We start from the raw sequence: 18,332 nt of genomic DNA, 5'->3' as shown, positions 1-18,332 counted from the left end.
GTGGGGTTTTGATTCTTCCATTGTCTTTTTTTTCCCCCTTGAATAAAAACACATATCACTTCATGCCTGCTGAAAAGTTGATGAGATGTCTTGTAGTCAAGCGTTTTCTCTCAGAAACTCTGCCTTCTTGAAATCAGTTGGTCACATGACAGTTATTAAAATGTATTTTAAGAAAATTCTAATGGCCAAAGGCCAACAACTACATTCAAAACCTGCTAATACATCCAGGCAGATAAGCAAAACCAAAACAAAAACACACACAAACCTTAAACAGAAAACCTCCAAAAGGAAAACTGTTCCATTTGTTTACTTCAATTTGAAGTAGATATTAAGGGCATGAATGGACCAGTCATGGTTTATTTGAAAATTCCTCCATCCTCTTATGCACTGTCATTCTGTGGTCAATGCCATTTGTACAAACACATTTTGTTCAGAATACTCCAACTGGTTATGAAACTCACGTGGCCAGGCAGCGATTGCAGGGTTCTTTTGTCTGTAGAAGTCTGCAGTGCTTACAGACTTACTTGACATCCAGCTTAAAGACTTGACATCAACACATCCTCCCACTAGACACTGTGCATTGAAGGCCATCTGATGAACTGTGCATGAGATCACTTTAGAAATTCATGGCTAGAGTGTTTCGAGTGTTAAAAACTTCATTACAGTACACTTCACTGTACAAACATTTTAAAGGATGTTTATTAGGAAAGTCTGCAAGTCATAATGAATAGCAGAGTTCTTGTTTATGGTACCTTCTTGGCCTCTAATAATTCTGTTTGCCTCCAGTATTAAAATCAAACTGCTTCCATGAAGGTGATTACTAAAATGAGCTATGGTATGTTAACCTACAACTCACAAAATGCGACAGTACAGACATTAATTTTGCTTTTAACTGTCTGTTAAGTTGTAATCTAAGTTGTGAACATTTAAATATAATATATATCTCATATTAAAAAGCTAAAGCACAAGTGCTTCTGCACCACCCCCCTCCCGTCCCCCCACCCCTTGAGCCAAACCCACCCCAGTTCCGGTTTGGGCCCTGACTGATTTGGAATGCTTTCTTAGGCCACCCATTTCCACAAATTTGTATGCACTCAGGAAATATAAAGTCAAAAATATACAAATCTCTTGTTGTTATAAGGTTTTTGTGAGTGAAATTACCCAGGACCATGGACTTGGAAGGAGAAGGGGGGTAAGAGAGGGAATTTACAGCAATTCATCTTCAAAGTTCAAAACTGGTCACTTCACAGAAAGACTGCAGGACTGGTGAAATTCTTGCTTCTAGAAAGTGATACTGTAGTGGAGAATTTTCTAGGAAAAATAAAACAACTTTTAATAACTGGCCCGCTGGTATGAGCTACCGTGGAATAAATTAGCACAAAAATGGAAGTCTTATAACTGTTCACTGTTACAGACGTAATCAACAAGGTCAGTCACTCTCAAAAGTTCATCTTCATCCTCCTCCGGCCCTACCGCTTCCTGCCCACTTCCTGTCCCGTTGGGCGCCAGGCTGGCACTGGCTGTGCTGTCCTTGGGGGCCTGGGTCTTCTCGCTTGGCTTGCCAATCAAGTTCTCAATGGTTTTCCCTGGGCTCTGTCCGTTGGTGGAAGGCAAGTCCACCAGGCTGTAGTCCAAAGGGCTCTCTACTTTCCCTACATTATCAAAGTCATCTTCGTCATCGCTCTCTATCCGGTAGCAGTGCTTCTTGGGGTTGTCTTGGGGGGCTTGTGTTGCTGGCAGCTTATCTGCAGGAGCGGGGGTTTCTGCGTCGTCGTTCGCGTTTTCACAGCCATCTTCCTCGTCGGTCTCAATCCGATTCAGGCGTTTGCGGACAGGCTTCCCTTCCTCCTCCTCATCCTCTCCTTCTTCCTCGGAATAGTCGTCTGTACTTCGCCGACGTTTTCGAATCAGTCGCTTTGACTCCTTTGTGGATTCATCATCTTCAGAGTTCTTAGATGTGTAGCTTTCTGGAAGAAGCAGCAGACTTAGAACCATTAGCAAATCTGAGTGCAACATTTATTGTTCATCTTTCACACTCATTAACAAGACAGCTCTCTGAGCACACACATTTTTGTCTCCTTCCCCAGGTTCCCCAACCAAGCCAAAAGGCTTGCATTCTTTTTACTTTTTAAAGTAACTTCTTTTAAATATGAGGTGAGAAAAAATGGAAACTGAAAAATCAAATAGCAAACATAATTTGTTGTCCCTTTGTGATACCCATTAGAAATCACAGGAATTTTCATTTTAAAGGGTATTATTTAATGTAGGTTCAAGATGATTGAGACTGACAGTGTTCCTCTATTTTTGAAGTAATTACAATTCCAGTAACACTGTTATGTGTTTTATGATATATTGTGGGAACTGCATGAGAGTGCTGGAAAGGTGCCAGATGGTGCTGATTTTAATACCTCGAAAGCCAATACTTAAAATACCCGAGGAAATGGGACTTCATGAAGAAAAGACAATGTCAATCAGGGAATGTTTAAAGCCACTAGTGCTGGCAAAAAAAGCCACCACAGAGCCTGAGAACAGGCTGTGTTGAAGATCATGTTTTTGAGACACTACAGACTTGGATCACATACTTGTTTCCCTTCACCTAGAGGATACTCTACCCTCTGTAATCTCAGGAGGGCCCTTCCAAAACTGAGGCACTCAGGCTGCCAAGGACAGGTCATTTTCTGAGGAAACCTGGTATCCACTGCAACCTGCACCACTCAGCATTCAGAAAGCCAGAGCTAAGGTCTGATAATCCAGGCATCCACAATCCAAACCAGCCAAAGTCACTGGCTGATTTTGTAAAAGCTAATTAATTATAAATCACAAAGCACACCAGTCACTCATGGTGTGCCTGACATTACTGAGAGAGGCTTCCTCTGCACTTGGCACAGCTCCTTAAACAGGAGATGGAATGAGTCTGAACCACCAGCACAAACGCCAGGGCACCAGTGGCAATGCCCTTCCTCTTACATAAGAGAATCTTTAGAGGCTGGTGGGAGGCAGCTTTGTGACATCTTAAGAGAAATGTGGTGAAACAGTTGTATTTCTGCCAATTTTGGAATCCCAACACTCTGTGTCAGGCACAGTAAATTCAGACCTTGAAGTCAGGATTAGGGGCAATGATAAGTTTGAGAAGTGACTCAGTGCATCATAAAGTACCAGTGGGCTGTGTCAGAAGGAAAGAGTTTCTAGAAAGACAATTCTCTGAAATCTTGGAACTATGCAACTTTCCCTTCATGCTGATGCTGACATACACATGTTCCTGGAAATGCTGGACTGTTTATTTTACCTTCACTATCTGAAGTGGAGAGCCTGCGTTTATGAACTCTTCTCAACTCCTTCCCATATCGGACACTTTTCTGTGAGCCATCACTTTCTGAATCTTCCTTATAATTAACTTGTCTCTTCTGATTCCGTCTTGATCTTCTCCTCCTAGTTTCCAAGTAATCATCATCACTGTAATCTGTGTAATCACCACTCTCTGTATGGAACAAAACAGTGATGTGCATTAGTCCATCAAAGCAAACTGCCTCACACAAAAAAATTAGGTAAGTTTCCTAATTCAGATAGTTTCCTTACGGTGTTTTTGTTGCCTCATGTCTACTGGTGTCAAAGATGTCTCTACAACTCCTGACAGTGGAAACAACCTTACTGGAGTTGATGGTACACATTACCAGTGCCTCAGGAGAGTCTGTCCTGCTTTTAAAATTTAAATAATGTGTACTCTACTAGAAGACTTTTAAGAACAGGTAGATGAAAAATGACTGACAAGATGAAACTCCAAGATCTGAGTTATATAAGTTAACAAAAAAAACCAGTTTCACTCAATTGTGGGTTTGCTTGAAACAGAAACCATACAGAAGAAACTTACCATCAATCACAGTTCTTCCTGCAGCTAGTGTCTTCAAAAATCAAATTTATTTACATGAGTTGAAAATAGCCTCAAATCAACTTCATCTGCTTTTCACTGCGCTATGCCAGAACCATTAATCCAAGATACATTTCTATAGAAGTCACACACTGTTTCTAAGTTATAGATTGACATGAGCCACAGATCTAAGTGGCATCCTCTTTACTTCCTAAAATATTAGACAAAGAAAGAGAGCAAGTCAGCAAGAACAACCAGCTTTAGAAAGAAATTCCATCTCTGGAGACTGAAAATAAAGCTTCTTGCAGGGCACCTGATTTCCTTAGCTGAAAACAGGCTTAAAGCAGGATCCTGATGGACAATAATGAGGATAAGAGAGAAATAGAAACACACAGTTAACATTATAGTTTTAGATATATATGGAATGAAAAAGGAATCAGTTGTTTTTATTACAGATGTGTGTCCATCAGGAAACAAACAGTTGTTCTTGTGCATTACAGAACAGATAATGACTTCTGCCAGTATCTTCATTGGTAAGAGCTTATGATCAGTGCAATGATGCACTGAGGACATGGAGATAACAATCCCTCTAATCACTCATATAGTTGCCTTCATCTGTCCATGTATGAACCTTCCTTTTGGAAATCAGTACTCCAAAGCAACTTACTCCAACATGTTCATCATCTATATTCTAGACAGACAGATAAAACACTGGAAAGATAACACACACTGCAGTAAGGTATACCCCAGTATAGTATACACCCCAGTATAGTTAAAATCTTAAATTCACAATAAGAGTGAGAAAAAATGAGTGCTTATGTATATGGCACCTTCTAGTCTGTGTCTCAAATGAAGCAGAAACAAGGAGGACAGTCTTCAGAGAAAGATGAAGAGATTTATGTAGTGCACAGGTACTATTCTCACACTTCAAACCATGCCAACAGAAAATGAAGTAGTTGAAGGACAAGTAGAATAAAGTGAACTTATTAGGTTCTGCTGCAATGCAAGAGTCTTCAGTTACTGAAGATTTTAAAGATAATTTTAGGAGAGATTCAAGGTGTCATTCTTTGCTTTCAAGACTCCCAGAAAACACAGAATGCCATACAACTGAAGTTTACTTCGCTATAGAAGTGTCAGAAAAGGATTCTTTCAGAATCCTTTTCATAGGTGTGTTCAGAAGGTCTTCTACTAGCTATAAAGAAGCACATTTTTGTGTGCTTTTGAACCTCTTTCCTATAATCATGTGCCCAACAGGAGAGGTACAGAGGTAGCTGCAACTATCCACAATGGTGGCCTCTAGAATCATAGCACAAGCATTTATTTAAATACGTAATTACCTAGAAATGCCAAGAACCTAGCGCTCAATACCAACTTCCTGAAAAATACTGACAGGAGAACAAGTAGCAAACTGCTTTACAGCAAAGATGACATCTGACTTGACCAAAGCAAGCAAACAAGCTAGTCAGTCATGACAGAAACTCAGGCTGCCATTCTCGCTCTCTCCAGAAGAGAGTACTTAAAATATCAAAGATTGCTTCTACTCACCTGACTCTCTGCTTGAATTGTCCTCAGACTCTTCATCTTCATCATCTTCAGAGTATTTTTTCTTGACTGTTTTCCTTCGTAACCGCCTGCTTTGCCTCATGGGCCTGGAGAGGTGTCGCCTGGATATGCGGGCGCAGAACTCAGAGTCACTGTCCTCGTTTGATGGTGGGTCATCTTCACTTTCATCCAGATTTTCCTCTGATATAACAAACTCATCCTGAGATCTGTTCAAAGGAAAACCCCAGACAACAGAGAGAGGCATCACAACTGAAGGATTGAGCTAATACTTGTATTTTACAAGCAAGTGACAAGCATCATTTTACACAAAACAAAAAAAAGCACAAATCTTATAATGAGGAGCAAAGATCCAGAGAGAGCAAGCTGCCATCACTAATATGAGGTTTCAGCTGTGTATTTGGGACACGACTTTACAGTGCATGACATTAAACAGCAGACTACAACAGCAGGTGGATATAAACACACTGCAGGTGGATATAAACCAACACTGCAGGTGGCATTAACACAGGACATCTAGAGTGTTCATATTGTTCATTGCAATGTAATGTCTGCATAGCAGTAACTGTGGAGGGAAAAAACCACCAACCATGTTCTAGCAAAGGTGACCTTTCCTTCACAAACCCAGAACTGTCCCACACAATTTCCCAGAATTAGAATATTGTATCTTAATACAAAACTATGGTTCTAATGTAAAACATGTACCTCACAACCTTATAAGCTTGGAACATTCCCATAATTTCAAGTGAGTCAAGGCTTTTCTAAAAACCATCAAACATTGAAGGTACACTTGCATTTGGCTTCCAGCTGAATCTAAATTCCAGTGTAAGATCCAGAAGGCCCTAAGCAGAGGGTGGAGTTGAGAATGCATGAGCACACTTTAACAGATCAATGCACTATTAATTCTGTGACATTTCCACAAGCTACGCTCACTGATTGGAAATTTCCAGCACATGCAGCTCAATTATTCAGGGTGCCAGTGAAACGTCCTCAGTATGGTCACAGGTGAAAAACAAAGCTAAACATTTTTACATTTATCTTGTATAAATTTTCTATACACTTTGAGTAAATTGACTCAATGATTGGTGTAAATCTTTAAAAGTTGCTGGTAAAGAGCCTACAGCCTTGTGCCTGCTTTATTATGTTGCTTCATTGAGGCATAAAGTTAATCTGAAATTATCAGGTTTTTTAACATCAGTAATTGCCCAGACTGAATGATGAGAAATTCTGTGGAAAGTGAGTTTCAGTCAGCCAGAGCAATGACATATATTTGTGTTTTACAGTATAAGCCATTTCATTGACTGTTTTCAAACTCTACCTCCTACAGAGCAGCAATCAAGAACTAATTTCAGAATCTGCCTGACAGGCTTTATATGCTCTAAATAATGAAAATTTTCCTCTTCCAATTTCTAAATGACACTCAGGCCAACAGAATCCCACAAAATCGGAATTTTCAACTCTAATTTTTAAAAGGGAATACCCAGCCTCATTTCAGTTACATTTTTGTTACAGATTTCTGCTCGACAGTCACATCAGCCAGAGAACTGAGCCCACCTGGCTCCTTCACTAACAGAAGCCTGTAGTAAGGCCTCAAAACTCACAGTAATGTTTCCAGTATGTATTATGCTTAAAATACAGATTGGATGATGTCAGCACATGGATCCAGAATGCAGTTTTTCTATTAGGCAAGGAGGACTCCATGGTAGGGGATTTGAACTGGATGATCTTTAAGGTCCCCTCCAACCCAAACCATTCTATCATTCTCTGACTTTTACTGGCAATGTGCAGTGCCATTCCAACACTGGGAACATGGTCCTGATGATCATGTTAGGGACACTCCAGAGTCACAGAAGCCTGCAGAGGTCAGTGACTTGTGGTGGAAGTTAAATTGCAGACCTACCCATCACTGATCTTGAATTCATCCTCACTCTCTTCTTCATCCATGTTACTGTCACTATCCAAGTCATTTAGTCGCCGTCGTTTCTTGCGTCGTGCTGCAGCAGCTCTTTGTGGTCGCTTGTTTTCCTTCCTTTCTTCCTCTAGGATTGTGGAAATGTCTTTTCCACGGTGACCTGTGATATTTGACATGTCTTTGCCTCTGCCAATGCCTGGATTCAGTAACAGAAAGGGGAAACAATAGCAAGTTTATTTTCTTGTTTAAATTTCTACAGATCTTTCTTGCATATGCCTACCTTCAGTTTATTTTCTGTCAAGCAGAATACTTTCTTGTCAAGCAAGACTCTGTCCAGAGTCTTGCTGCTGACATACACAGCCCAGCTGTGGTTACTTGGAAATACTGAGGTCCATGCAGAAGGTCTTGGTTAAGTGTCTGCATTCTGTTACTCCACCCCAAACCACACTATTACCACACCAGTGCCTTTTGAGAGGAAAATTACCAGATAATACACCTTTTTCATAATGCTGAATATCCTTCTTGGGAGATGAAGGATTTGAGTTGTGGATTGGCTAAGAAGTGGAATTTTTTGAAAAGGTGTAGTTACATTTACTGTAATGGACCTTGTGTTACACACCCATAGATTTTCAGATTGTCTGCACACATCCACAAGCTGCTGAAACTGGTGAGTGTCTGGAGGTGCCACAGGCCAAACAACTGAGGGACAATGTTTCATGGCTGTTTTCTTCAGGCAAGTTAAGGTGAGGCAGAAGCAGAAATCCACCTCCATCCCTCTCAGATAGTGCTGAAGATCTCTGTTTGGTCACATGTTGCCTTAACAGGCAACAAAGAACAGAATTTCACTTTTTTTGCGTTCAGATGAGAAGTGCTAACAGAGCTGGATGAATATTAACACAATTTGCTACACCCAGTGTTTTAGGGGGTCCATCTGCAGACCAATCAGTGAGTCCTCTTTTTAAAGGGGACAGATGTCAATAGCACTGCTGCCATTCCAATCTCAAATCCAAAACTTACTCATTACATATATAAAAACCTGTACAGGACGGATTTAACTATCAACTTTTACTAATTTTCTGACATCTTTTGGCAATATGGGATGGCTACTCCTAAGGGAAAATATTTAGTTCACATCCAAAAATACAGCAGTAAAAAAAATCCCAGGCACACTACAAAGTTTAAAGGGAGAGGGTTATATTTGTTGCTTCTCATATCAAAATAAATTTGCTCTCCATCTTCTCATCACCACTGCAATGCAAAACAAGTAACATCAGAAACATACCTCCTCCATCAGCCTCCTTGATATCGTCTTCAATTGCTTCATCAATTGCCTCATCAAATTCATCAAACCTAAAAATAACAGCTTCCATTTACCACTTTGAAGTGAACCTTAATTAAATTGTTACAAAAACATACTTCAAAATCTGAAGAAATTACACTGCACAGAGTGGGTTAGATACATAATTAACTGAAATAATGGGCCAGAATTTTTTAAAAATGGCTATTTTATTATCAAAGTTGTGTTTCTTACTTCTATTTGCTTGCGGATTATTTACCATTGCCTGTCTTACTATTGAGCTACATGAAAAGAAATCCCCTCCCATTTCACACAACAGGCCTCTGAATTTAAACATTTATAATGTGAAAGCTATTTAAAATAGTTTCAACAGCATTTTCACACAAATTAATCATTTTTTCCCACAACTTTTATTAGATTACATTAGCTCTACCAACCTTCAAAACAGCCTGAGAATCATCTATTAAACTCAATGTACAACTCCTTTTTCTGTCCACATTTTCCTTCAGAACTGATTTCACATAGCTGCTTTCTACTCTTAAAGCTCATGATACTTTTATGGATCTGCAACATTCTAAGCTGAACAGATAAAACACAAGGTACAAAGTTCCTCATAAATCTACATAAGTAAGTTGTAATGCAATGTTACATAACTGAATAGGACACACAAAAGCAAAGTCATTGAGTTTGCTTGTCCTGCAACAGCTTTTATAAAACTGCATAAATCTCTGCACCCTGAGTTGCTCATTTAAAGAGAACAGCAAACTGAAGAAAAAAGATCCAATCTTTTCAACACAGATGACCTCAGTTTCTTCAGTTATGAATTCAAATTCCATAAAAAAGGATTGTTATCTGTTAAAAAAAATAGATGCCTTGAGCTCCAACATGAGAAAGTACAAATTTTATTAACTATATAGAAAAAAAAAGACTTTTTATTTAGATGCAAATTCTTCTTCTCATTTTTAAAAAAGTTATTTCTCGTATTTTTTTCAGATACAGATGACTAACAACTGGACAATACATTCATTAAAGATTCTGCTTCTCAGTCATGAAAGAAAGATTACAGTTATAATTACCTTGGTCCTCCATAGGAACCTCCAGCAGTACAAGAAAAAAATAAATCTAATACTTTACTCTGTATTCCAATAGTAAGCATAAAACACTTTCTCTTTTAAAAATAAGGTGATGGACTTCTGATATCTTTATATTCCTTAGGAACAACTGCATGCCACTCTCAAGGCCACTTTACCCAGCAAGGAAATAACTCTGAAATTATTTCATCAGTAAGATTAGTTCCACATTACTCAAACACTGTTTTCCCTCCACACAGCTAAAAAAAAAACTTCTTTAAAATGTAAGAAATCACTTAATGCTTTCAAACCACTGCTAACAAATAATCTGAGTTCAGCCATGGGTGAGCTGGCAGCTGCTTGTCCATTAGGTGTAATGGAACATAATTTCTTCTGCTGCTGCTTTATTCATAATGCAGGTTATTGCTAACTTGCTCATGAGAGGACTCAACAGAAGGGTGAAACAAAGGGATTACAGATCCCTTAGAGAACCAGGATGCTCCACAAAACAGATCTGTTTCCTATTGGAATAAGACTTTAATCATTTATTTTCCCCTGTTGTCACAACTTCTAGTGACACCAGTGGAACTTCACTGCAGACATATAAATCTGACACACTGACATGTGTAATATTTTCACCAGCTCAAACTTATGTGTATGATGTAGTCTGTAAGAAAGATTATCACTTTTTATCAGAAGACTGATTTTTCTGAAATATTACATTCAATAAAAATTTAGTGCCATTGCACAACATGAGTCCTGCTGAAGTTGTGCCACCCACAGCCCTACAGGCAAGGAGTTTTTATCTCCTGGTCAGATGCTGCCTGACCTGGCATTAACATGATAGCAGATCGGTGTAGTTTTGCCTGTAACATAACATTCCCCACAGGAATGCTTAATTCCCTAAAGCAGCAATGGCATTTTCTTTAGTGTGAATTCTTTTGTTCATTCAAAAAGTTACCAAAATCCAACAGCTAACCAAAGTCAAACTGAGTGTTCTGACCAGGCTGGAAAACCCAGCCTATGCAGATGCCTTGCCTCTCTCCTCAGCAGCCAAACCAGGCTGACTATAAATCCAATGATGGTTATTGTTGGAAAGTTTGCTATTCTAGTATTGGAATATTATAGTTTTTGATGATAAAGTTTACACAGAGCAACTACTGGAAAGATAGAGGTGGTTTTTTTATATTCCAAATGCATCCGGGACAAACTGCCAAAATCTCTCAGGCAAGCACATTATTTTCTAATCCCAAGGGCGTTTTGCTTGCCTGGTGGACTGAAGATGATACAGAGTGTCACACGGTATTACTCAGAAAGCAGTTTATAAAAACAACTTGGTAATACACTGAGCACAAAAGTTCTTATTAAAATCATGCTCAAGTTTGAAAACCTTAGTGACCTATTCTACTTTCAGAATGCAGAATCTTGGCACTTTCATTTACTAATTTAATTTTTGTCAAAAGTTCTACAAAGAGTTACAGATTTCTCTAAAGAGTTGCATTTTTAGATGCACTGTGTGATAACTACATTGTAAGTTTCATGCCCCTTTCTTGTAAGGAAGGTCTAAAGTGGGGAGGGGGAAGACAGAAAGGAAATGAAGGCCTTTAGAGACACAAGCAGAACTCTCCCATGCAAGAGAAAGGAAAGGTTTAATTCACCTGCTTTAACTCACTCCAGAAATTGCAGTAGTACCAAAACCTTCTCCAGTATTCCTGAACAAAACACCATATACATTTTCATTTTTTTAATGCATCACCCCTTCATTATACCACCTTATGCTCTCACAAGCACTGAGCATAACCAGTATTCAGAGGAAAGAACAAAGACACTTTAGTTGGGTTTCTCTTTTAAATGTTTAAGTTTACATGAGAAGTGGTGGGATGATTCAGAAAGGAAACAACAGTATGACTTTTGCTGTACAAGCTGTTTTAACAAGCTGCTGACCTGTAGCTTATGCACTTTCGGGTTCTGGTAGATCTCCTTTCAAGTTTCGATTTGGGCTTTTTGGAATCTTTCTTCTTTTCTTCCTGACCTTCAGGTACTTCTGGCTCCTGTTCAGATAAGACAGAAGTGTCAAAAAAGCATTATCTCCTCCCTCCCTTCACACTCATTATGGCTGAACTTGTAGTACAAATTATTCCTTCTGTCTAGAAAGCTCATATGCCCAGCACAGCACATTTTAACTTGTAACATGGTGAACTATTACAGCAGTTCAGGTGAATTTGCACATTTTGCCCTTACAGGCTACATAACTTTCCAAAACCAGAATTTAAGGGTTCAGGCTATGGGATCATTGTGTTTATGCTGCAATGCTGAGATCATGCCTTGGCTGATACTCCTAGGACTAGTAAATGTGGCAGCTAAACAAACTGTAGCCACCACCTCTACATACTGAGCACAGGGATACCTTTATACAGTGCAGTTTGCATAAAGTTTCATGCAGGTTAGTTTTATTATATTGTTTGCAAGTTATTAATTTAAAAGTAAAATAATCTGCCCCCAGGCTGCATTTTTCAAATATCTGCTTTCAGCCACAGGTTCTTTTGCAAGTTTGTAAAATCTGTAATCATTTTTGTGTTATTCAGAGACAGGGAGAAAAAGCTGGTCTTGTTACAGCCAGGCAGAGTGGCTATGTTTAAAATGAACAAAAGTTCCATTTTGAACTGCAAAGAACAGATTATATCATTCCAGATGAAAGCATTTGGCTAAGACTTCAAGAGACTTGCTTTAAAGAGTATTTAAGTGAGAAGAGGCTGTTCTTCATGTGAATCAAAGCATTTTTCCTCTTTTCTCAAAGGAAACCATATAAAAGCATCTGTTAATGAAACACTAAATATTTACACTTTTTAAGCACGTGACCTTATCCACTCAAAGGCAAATGCTGTGCTGCGTAGAGATACTACACATTCCCTCTGAATCATAAGAAACATTTGTTTCCATCAGTTCCAAAGGAAAGCCGTGACAATTAGCTCAGACCTAGGTAACTGCACAGCAAACATTAGAGCTAAGTAACTGATTCCCACTTTTACAAACTACTGAATATTGAGCACTCAACTCAAAACCCAGCTGTAATGGGTAGGGAGAGGTAGTCCTGCAATCCCTCACTGGGAGAAGACTCTGGGTGGCATCAGGTGGCTCTAATAAACACCATAAAGCTCCCTTGGTTTCTCTGCTATATTCAGTCTAAAATGAAGGGTCTAGAATTATTTCTGATTTGCATATAGATTGATTTTTCTTTCTAAGATGCTACTAGCACCTCTGACACAGCACTAAGAGACTTCTTCCCTGAGAAGTTTGGAAAACAAAACAAAAATACCACATAGACCCACTAGCTTACCTGAGGTGGAATGATGTTCTCAATACTGATACCCACGTAGACCAATCGCTCTTTTCTTAAGGAGAGAAAGAAAATGAAAATAAGCTTACAGAAAGTCTGCAGACATCTAAAATAAAGCTATAATTAGCACCATTTGAAGTTCTTACTAGGCAGAAGTATCCCAAGAGGATGTTCCAAGTGAAAAGTTATTAAAATTGGGATTATATGCTAATTCTCATGTGATTACATTTTTCTGCATGTGTAATGTAAGAGATTTCCAAAGAGTTTTGACAACTAACAGTACTTGAAGACTTTGGGCAGGCACCACAGAAATTACTGAATTTCTGTATAAAAAGCAAGTAAAAACCAACTGAAAAATATTAATGCTGTGATGAAGATTATGTTGTCAGATCTGTAACTACCACCGATCATGAAGGCGATGAAATATAAAATGGGAATTCAGAATCGCACTGAACTAGAAAAAATATTTAAAGATACAACACAATCCAAAATGGATAAATGCCAGATATTAGACCCAAGCAGGAAGAACCAACTCTAGAAACACCGGGGACAAATAACTTCCTACAGAGCAATTCTTTACCAGAGAAGAACAGCCTGAGCAAAGATCAGCAAAGTTAAACTGCTGCTCAAAGAACTGTGATGACAGATGCATGTGCAAATAGGACAACAGCTGACAGGACACCTGAAGGACACCTGCCATGGCAGCCAGTCCTGTTCACACCTGGCTGGAGCACTTAGAGCCATCTGGGCACCACACATTCTCTAAGAAACATGTGATCCAGCTAAAGAGTTCAGATTCAGCCAGTGGGAGTTACTGGAGGGCAGCAGACACACCCTGTAGAGAAGGGCTGAAAAAATAGGATGGATCAGAGTAGAGAACACCTGACCAAAGATGGGAGACAGAGAAGTACTCGAATACAGGACTCTCGTAAGGAGCAGCAGGCTGTCCTCCTTGTCAACAGTGTGTTACAGGATTAAATCTAGAAAAGCAAAATTCAGTTAAGATTTACCTTTCTTCAACACAGACATTCTGCATCATATGAACTTCCTCGGGGACAAATCAGGCTCCTGAAGGACACAAGTCTTCTCTAAGTCTTGTTGTATCTGTCAGTCTAACTAGAGATGAATTTCCTAACACTTCACAAGCAGCACTACATGCTGATCTTCATGGTGCTGAACTGAGCTTTCAAAAAACAGTCTCTGAGGAAGAACAGCCAGCTATTAGTGCAGACTAGGGTGGGTAACCAAATTCCCATCACCATAGGTCCCTACTAGCCCTTTCCCAGAAAAACAAGGGGTAATTTAAAGAAATTAAGAGCACACTGAAAGTTGGTGGCATTTACTGGAGTCTGAAAAGAGTGTGCATTTTTGAACTGAAGTGTCTCAATCAACCAGAATCAGACTATTGAAGTTACAGGGAGTGCTTGTAGGAGCCTGTCGCACTACGCTTGAGCTGCAACAGGACACATCACGCACAACTGCAAGAATGCCCAGGACATATATTGATTTCAGCTATGTTTACTTCATTGTGTTATGTTTTGCAAATAGAAGCATCTATGTGTAAAAATTTTGTTTCCAAAAATTTCATTAAGTTCTAAAGAATCTAAGTAAATTTTGAAAGTCCTCTGAGTAGCATTCTGCACTTTCTAGCATAACACTCTTAAATAAAATGAACAAGCATAGTTCCTAGAGTAATACTTACAAAGAGTAAAAATGGATTTCAGGTTGTGTTACAGCTAAAAAGACTATGGACTTCAACAGCCTGGTATCATTATGCCTACTGAAATGACTGGCTGTCTATACAAGGAATTAGTTTTGTATCCTAATGTAAATATCCCTACGTGACAGATGAAAAGAAATCCTCATCCAAGTGGGCACCATTAGATTGGTTGGATGAGGAGGAAGGATGCTGTGCAAAATCACTATGCCCTTGAAAATTAATTAAAATAACATTTTAAGGCAAGGAGTACAATTACAGAAATGAAAAAGGAACTCAAAGTGCAAACATTTTAGTATTCAGCAAGTTTCTTTGATGGTTTACTCAATTTCTTATTTCTTGTAATGCAAAACATCAAGAGACAGGAGATAAGAAAAAATAATCTGTTTTTAATCATGATCACCAGTCTTCCAGTTCTGCTGTTCTTCTCCCTGGCTTGAGTATACACCGCTTAAGAACTCAGCAAATGGAACAAGACAATCCTGCTGAGGTCAAGGTCTTGAAATGAAACACAGAACTATATTGAATGAATGCCTTATGTCTTGTGTGGCAGACAGGAGATCAAGACTTTAGCCAAGAGTTTAAACATTTGAACCAAGACACCTCTGAGCCCAGCAGTAGATAAGCACTGGATGGTTATAACATCTTCCTAGACAAATTCAAAATACTATTTTACCTTAATTACACAGCTGCAAAAGCTGCTATAGAGAAGTCATGAAAGTGTGTATGAAAGCAACTGGCCTGAGAGAATTACACAAGTAGTTCCTAGAGGGATTTTCCATCAAGAAGTCTCAGAGTATCTAACATGGATTAAAAGCGAGATCCTAGAAGGCTTTAATGTCCACTCCCTCCAGCTGGTGGTAGGACATGATTATAGAAGTTAGTCTGTACATGAGAAACCTGAAATTCAGCCAGGTTGTTGTGGTAGCACCTTGAATTCATAAACAGAAAAAGGGGGAAAAAAAGGTATAATTTCATCCATGTATTTGTAAGTCAATGGGAAACCTGAAGGTTTCATTTAAAAAATCAGCAACATAACAGTTTGGGGATGTGCAAGCACACAGCTGAACAGTTGAATCAGCCTCAGTCAGATTCCTGAGAGCTGGAAAGAGCACAACATCATACTTCAAAAAGCATGATAGCAACACTGATTCAAAGAACCTATTAGGTAGACATAAATGTAATGACAGAGTTGGATTTCTTCTCTTTCCCAAAAAGACAGACACCCACCATATACTGAGTTTTCAGAAACACTGCATTCAAGTATGTCTGTGCCCCAAGCAACCAACCTGCCTTAACTTATACACTGAGCTGTAATAACGACTCTCATTTCCTCTGGAATTATGATTCTTCAGCCTTTTTGCCTTATTATTTGCAACAATACAGCATTAAGTTGGAAGACTTCAATATTCAACTATTGCATTGTGAAGTCTATTATAACTCAATTTTATGGCATACATTATAAAGCATTCGGTTCATTTGGTATGAGGATCAAATTGTAAACCAGTTATTAAACAGCTGTTTCAGACACTGAAAACTGCTATGACATCAACTGTATGCTCTCCTGTTGCTCAGAACATTGTGTTTTTGTGCAACACTGGTGATTTCAGGAAAGCAAGACAGACTGGCAAAAGCTAGCATTCCATGTTTGCCAGCAGAACATTTATCAAAGTACATCCAAAAATACTGTTCACTAATAAAGAGCACTCCCACCATAAAGCAAAGCAGCAGAGTTCCTGTGTGTCCCATACTCCTGCACAGATAGAGGCAGTGTATTTGCTGAGTTCACTCATAAAAATAGCTGATAGTTTCATTCCCACAGCTACAAATTCGGCACAATTGGCAATGGATAATTTAACCACTGTATGATCTAGATACACTCTGAGCAGAAGTAGTAACATCGGGAACAGTTGGTACATGATCTGTCACTATCATTTTTGCTGTTGCAACAGCAGTAACAAACAGATTTGAAGAAAGCTGAAAGCAGACACAGACTGTGCTCCCATCTTCCCAGCACTAACTCACTACATCTCATGTAATATTACAGTCTCTGCCACAAATGTAAGCCTGCACAATTACTTTCTTTAAAAGGGCCTCATCTTCTGGTGAAATTTGCCTTTCAAGATAAAATTCATGGAAAATTTTGTTTAATAATGCATATAGACATTACTACATTCTGCAAAGTACTCAACATATGTCCTAAAAGGTATAAATTATGCAGAATGTGTTTCATGTCCCTCATTTCCAGGTCTGAAAACTGCCAATAGAATGTTCCAACTGTCGAGGCTGTTGTTCCTAAATGCAGTAAATACGTTTGAATTTAGCCTTTGGTAAAGGCAGAGTGGACAGCTGGTCAGAGCAGGGTGATCATAATGCCAAGGCTGTCCCTGCACGGGCAATTCCCTGAAGAGTTGAAGTTGATGATCCTTGTGAGCTTCTTCCAACTCAGAATATTCTGTGACTCTGTGAAACTTCACTGACACACTGCCCTACAGCAGTTGCTGCATAATCTTGTACATTAAGCAGAGTTTAACAGGATCTAAAGTAACAACTCTCAAATCCCACAATAATCTGGACGACTTTTGGAGCAAAGTCAAGACTTAAACTTGCTTACAGCAGGAATTCTACATGTGAGTGACAGTCAGCTGAACCAGTACTGGAAAGCCTTTAACTATTGGTAGAAGAAAGTCAAATCTGTGTTCAGGCACTTTAACCAAATTTTAGTACAAATGTATTTGCTTATCTTTTCCAGTTATTGTACTTTTCCTCCCTTGTTGCAAGCTGTCCCAGCACTGAGCCAGCAATAATTGGTGGGAAGTCAAAATTGGTGTTACCAGTTCCCAGTCTCATCACTGCTTTTCTCCCCAGTCCCCAGTAATTTTAATGCTTGCTCAATTATTACCACCCCAGCACAGCACTGCTGTGAGTGCATCCAAACAACAGTACCTGCGTTCTGCACGCTCCTTCTTTTTTAAGACAACATCCAGATCTTGTAATTGTTCCTCTAATTTTTCACAGAGTAATTTCTGAAGGAAGGAAACAGACTATTAGTTTATTTCATAATCAGCAATTTTCACATTGAAGTAACATTCAGACTCTTCATTCACTCAGACTTTATCTGGAAGAAGCCTTGCTACTGGAGGCTCCTCTTCAATGAACAAGGCTTTACAATAAAGCCTGTCTTTCTAAAACATGAGCTCCACCATCAAGTCAAGGTTGGATGAGACCTTGGGCAACCTGGTCTAGTGGAAGGTGACCCTGCTCATGGCAAAGGAGGTTGGAACTCGATGAGTTCAGTGGGCACTGCAGCAAAAAGCAGAAATACACCTTAGGATCATTTCCTTACCAAATACTCAAGGAGCTGTATGCAAAAATTACTTTTTATGGAAAAATTGTGCCTTAGTCCATGTTAATGCCCTCATTATACTATTTCCAAGGATGCTCTTCACCCTTTTACAAACTGTCATTTTTTATTCTGAAGAGTACTTTAATAGCAACAGAACAAGGATAAGCTATTACTAAAAGTGTAAAGAAAACATTCTTACATATTCAAAATTATCACTGCTAAAAAACA

At 39.0% G+C, this 18,332-nt stretch overlaps 1 protein-coding gene across 4 annotated transcripts in view; it reads right to left on the bottom strand.

Annotated features, from left to right (window-relative positions):
* Positions 1-681: 681 nt before the first annotated feature.
* Positions 682-18,332, bottom strand: part of RSF1 (remodeling and spacing factor 1) — a 61,049-nt gene continuing 43,398 nt past the window's right edge. For all 4 annotated transcript variants that reach the window (XM_064409746.1, XM_064409747.1, XM_064409748.1 and 1 more), the window contains exons 9-16: positions 17,705-17,784; positions 13,042-13,096; positions 11,649-11,755; positions 8,620-8,687; positions 7,326-7,533; positions 5,411-5,634; positions 3,287-3,478; positions 682-1,967 (exon numbers count right to left, since the gene is read on the bottom strand). In XM_064409746.1, coding sequence (XP_064265816.1) covers positions 1,393-1,967; positions 3,287-3,478; positions 5,411-5,634; positions 7,326-7,533; positions 8,620-8,687; positions 11,649-11,755; positions 13,042-13,096; positions 17,705-17,784 — 1,509 coding nt within the window. In that variant the 3' untranslated portion in view covers positions 682-1,392. The remainder of the gene's footprint in view (positions 1,968-3,286; positions 3,479-5,410; positions 5,635-7,325; positions 7,534-8,619; positions 8,688-11,648; positions 11,756-13,041; positions 13,097-17,704; positions 17,785-18,332) is intronic.

Source organism: Passer domesticus, chromosome 2 (assembly GCF_036417665.1).
Source record: "Passer domesticus isolate bPasDom1 chromosome 2, bPasDom1.hap1, whole genome shotgun sequence".
NCBI classification, from domain to species: domain Eukaryota; kingdom Metazoa; phylum Chordata; class Aves; order Passeriformes; family Passeridae; genus Passer; species Passer domesticus.
This window is presented reverse-complemented; position numbering and strand designations above follow the sequence as displayed.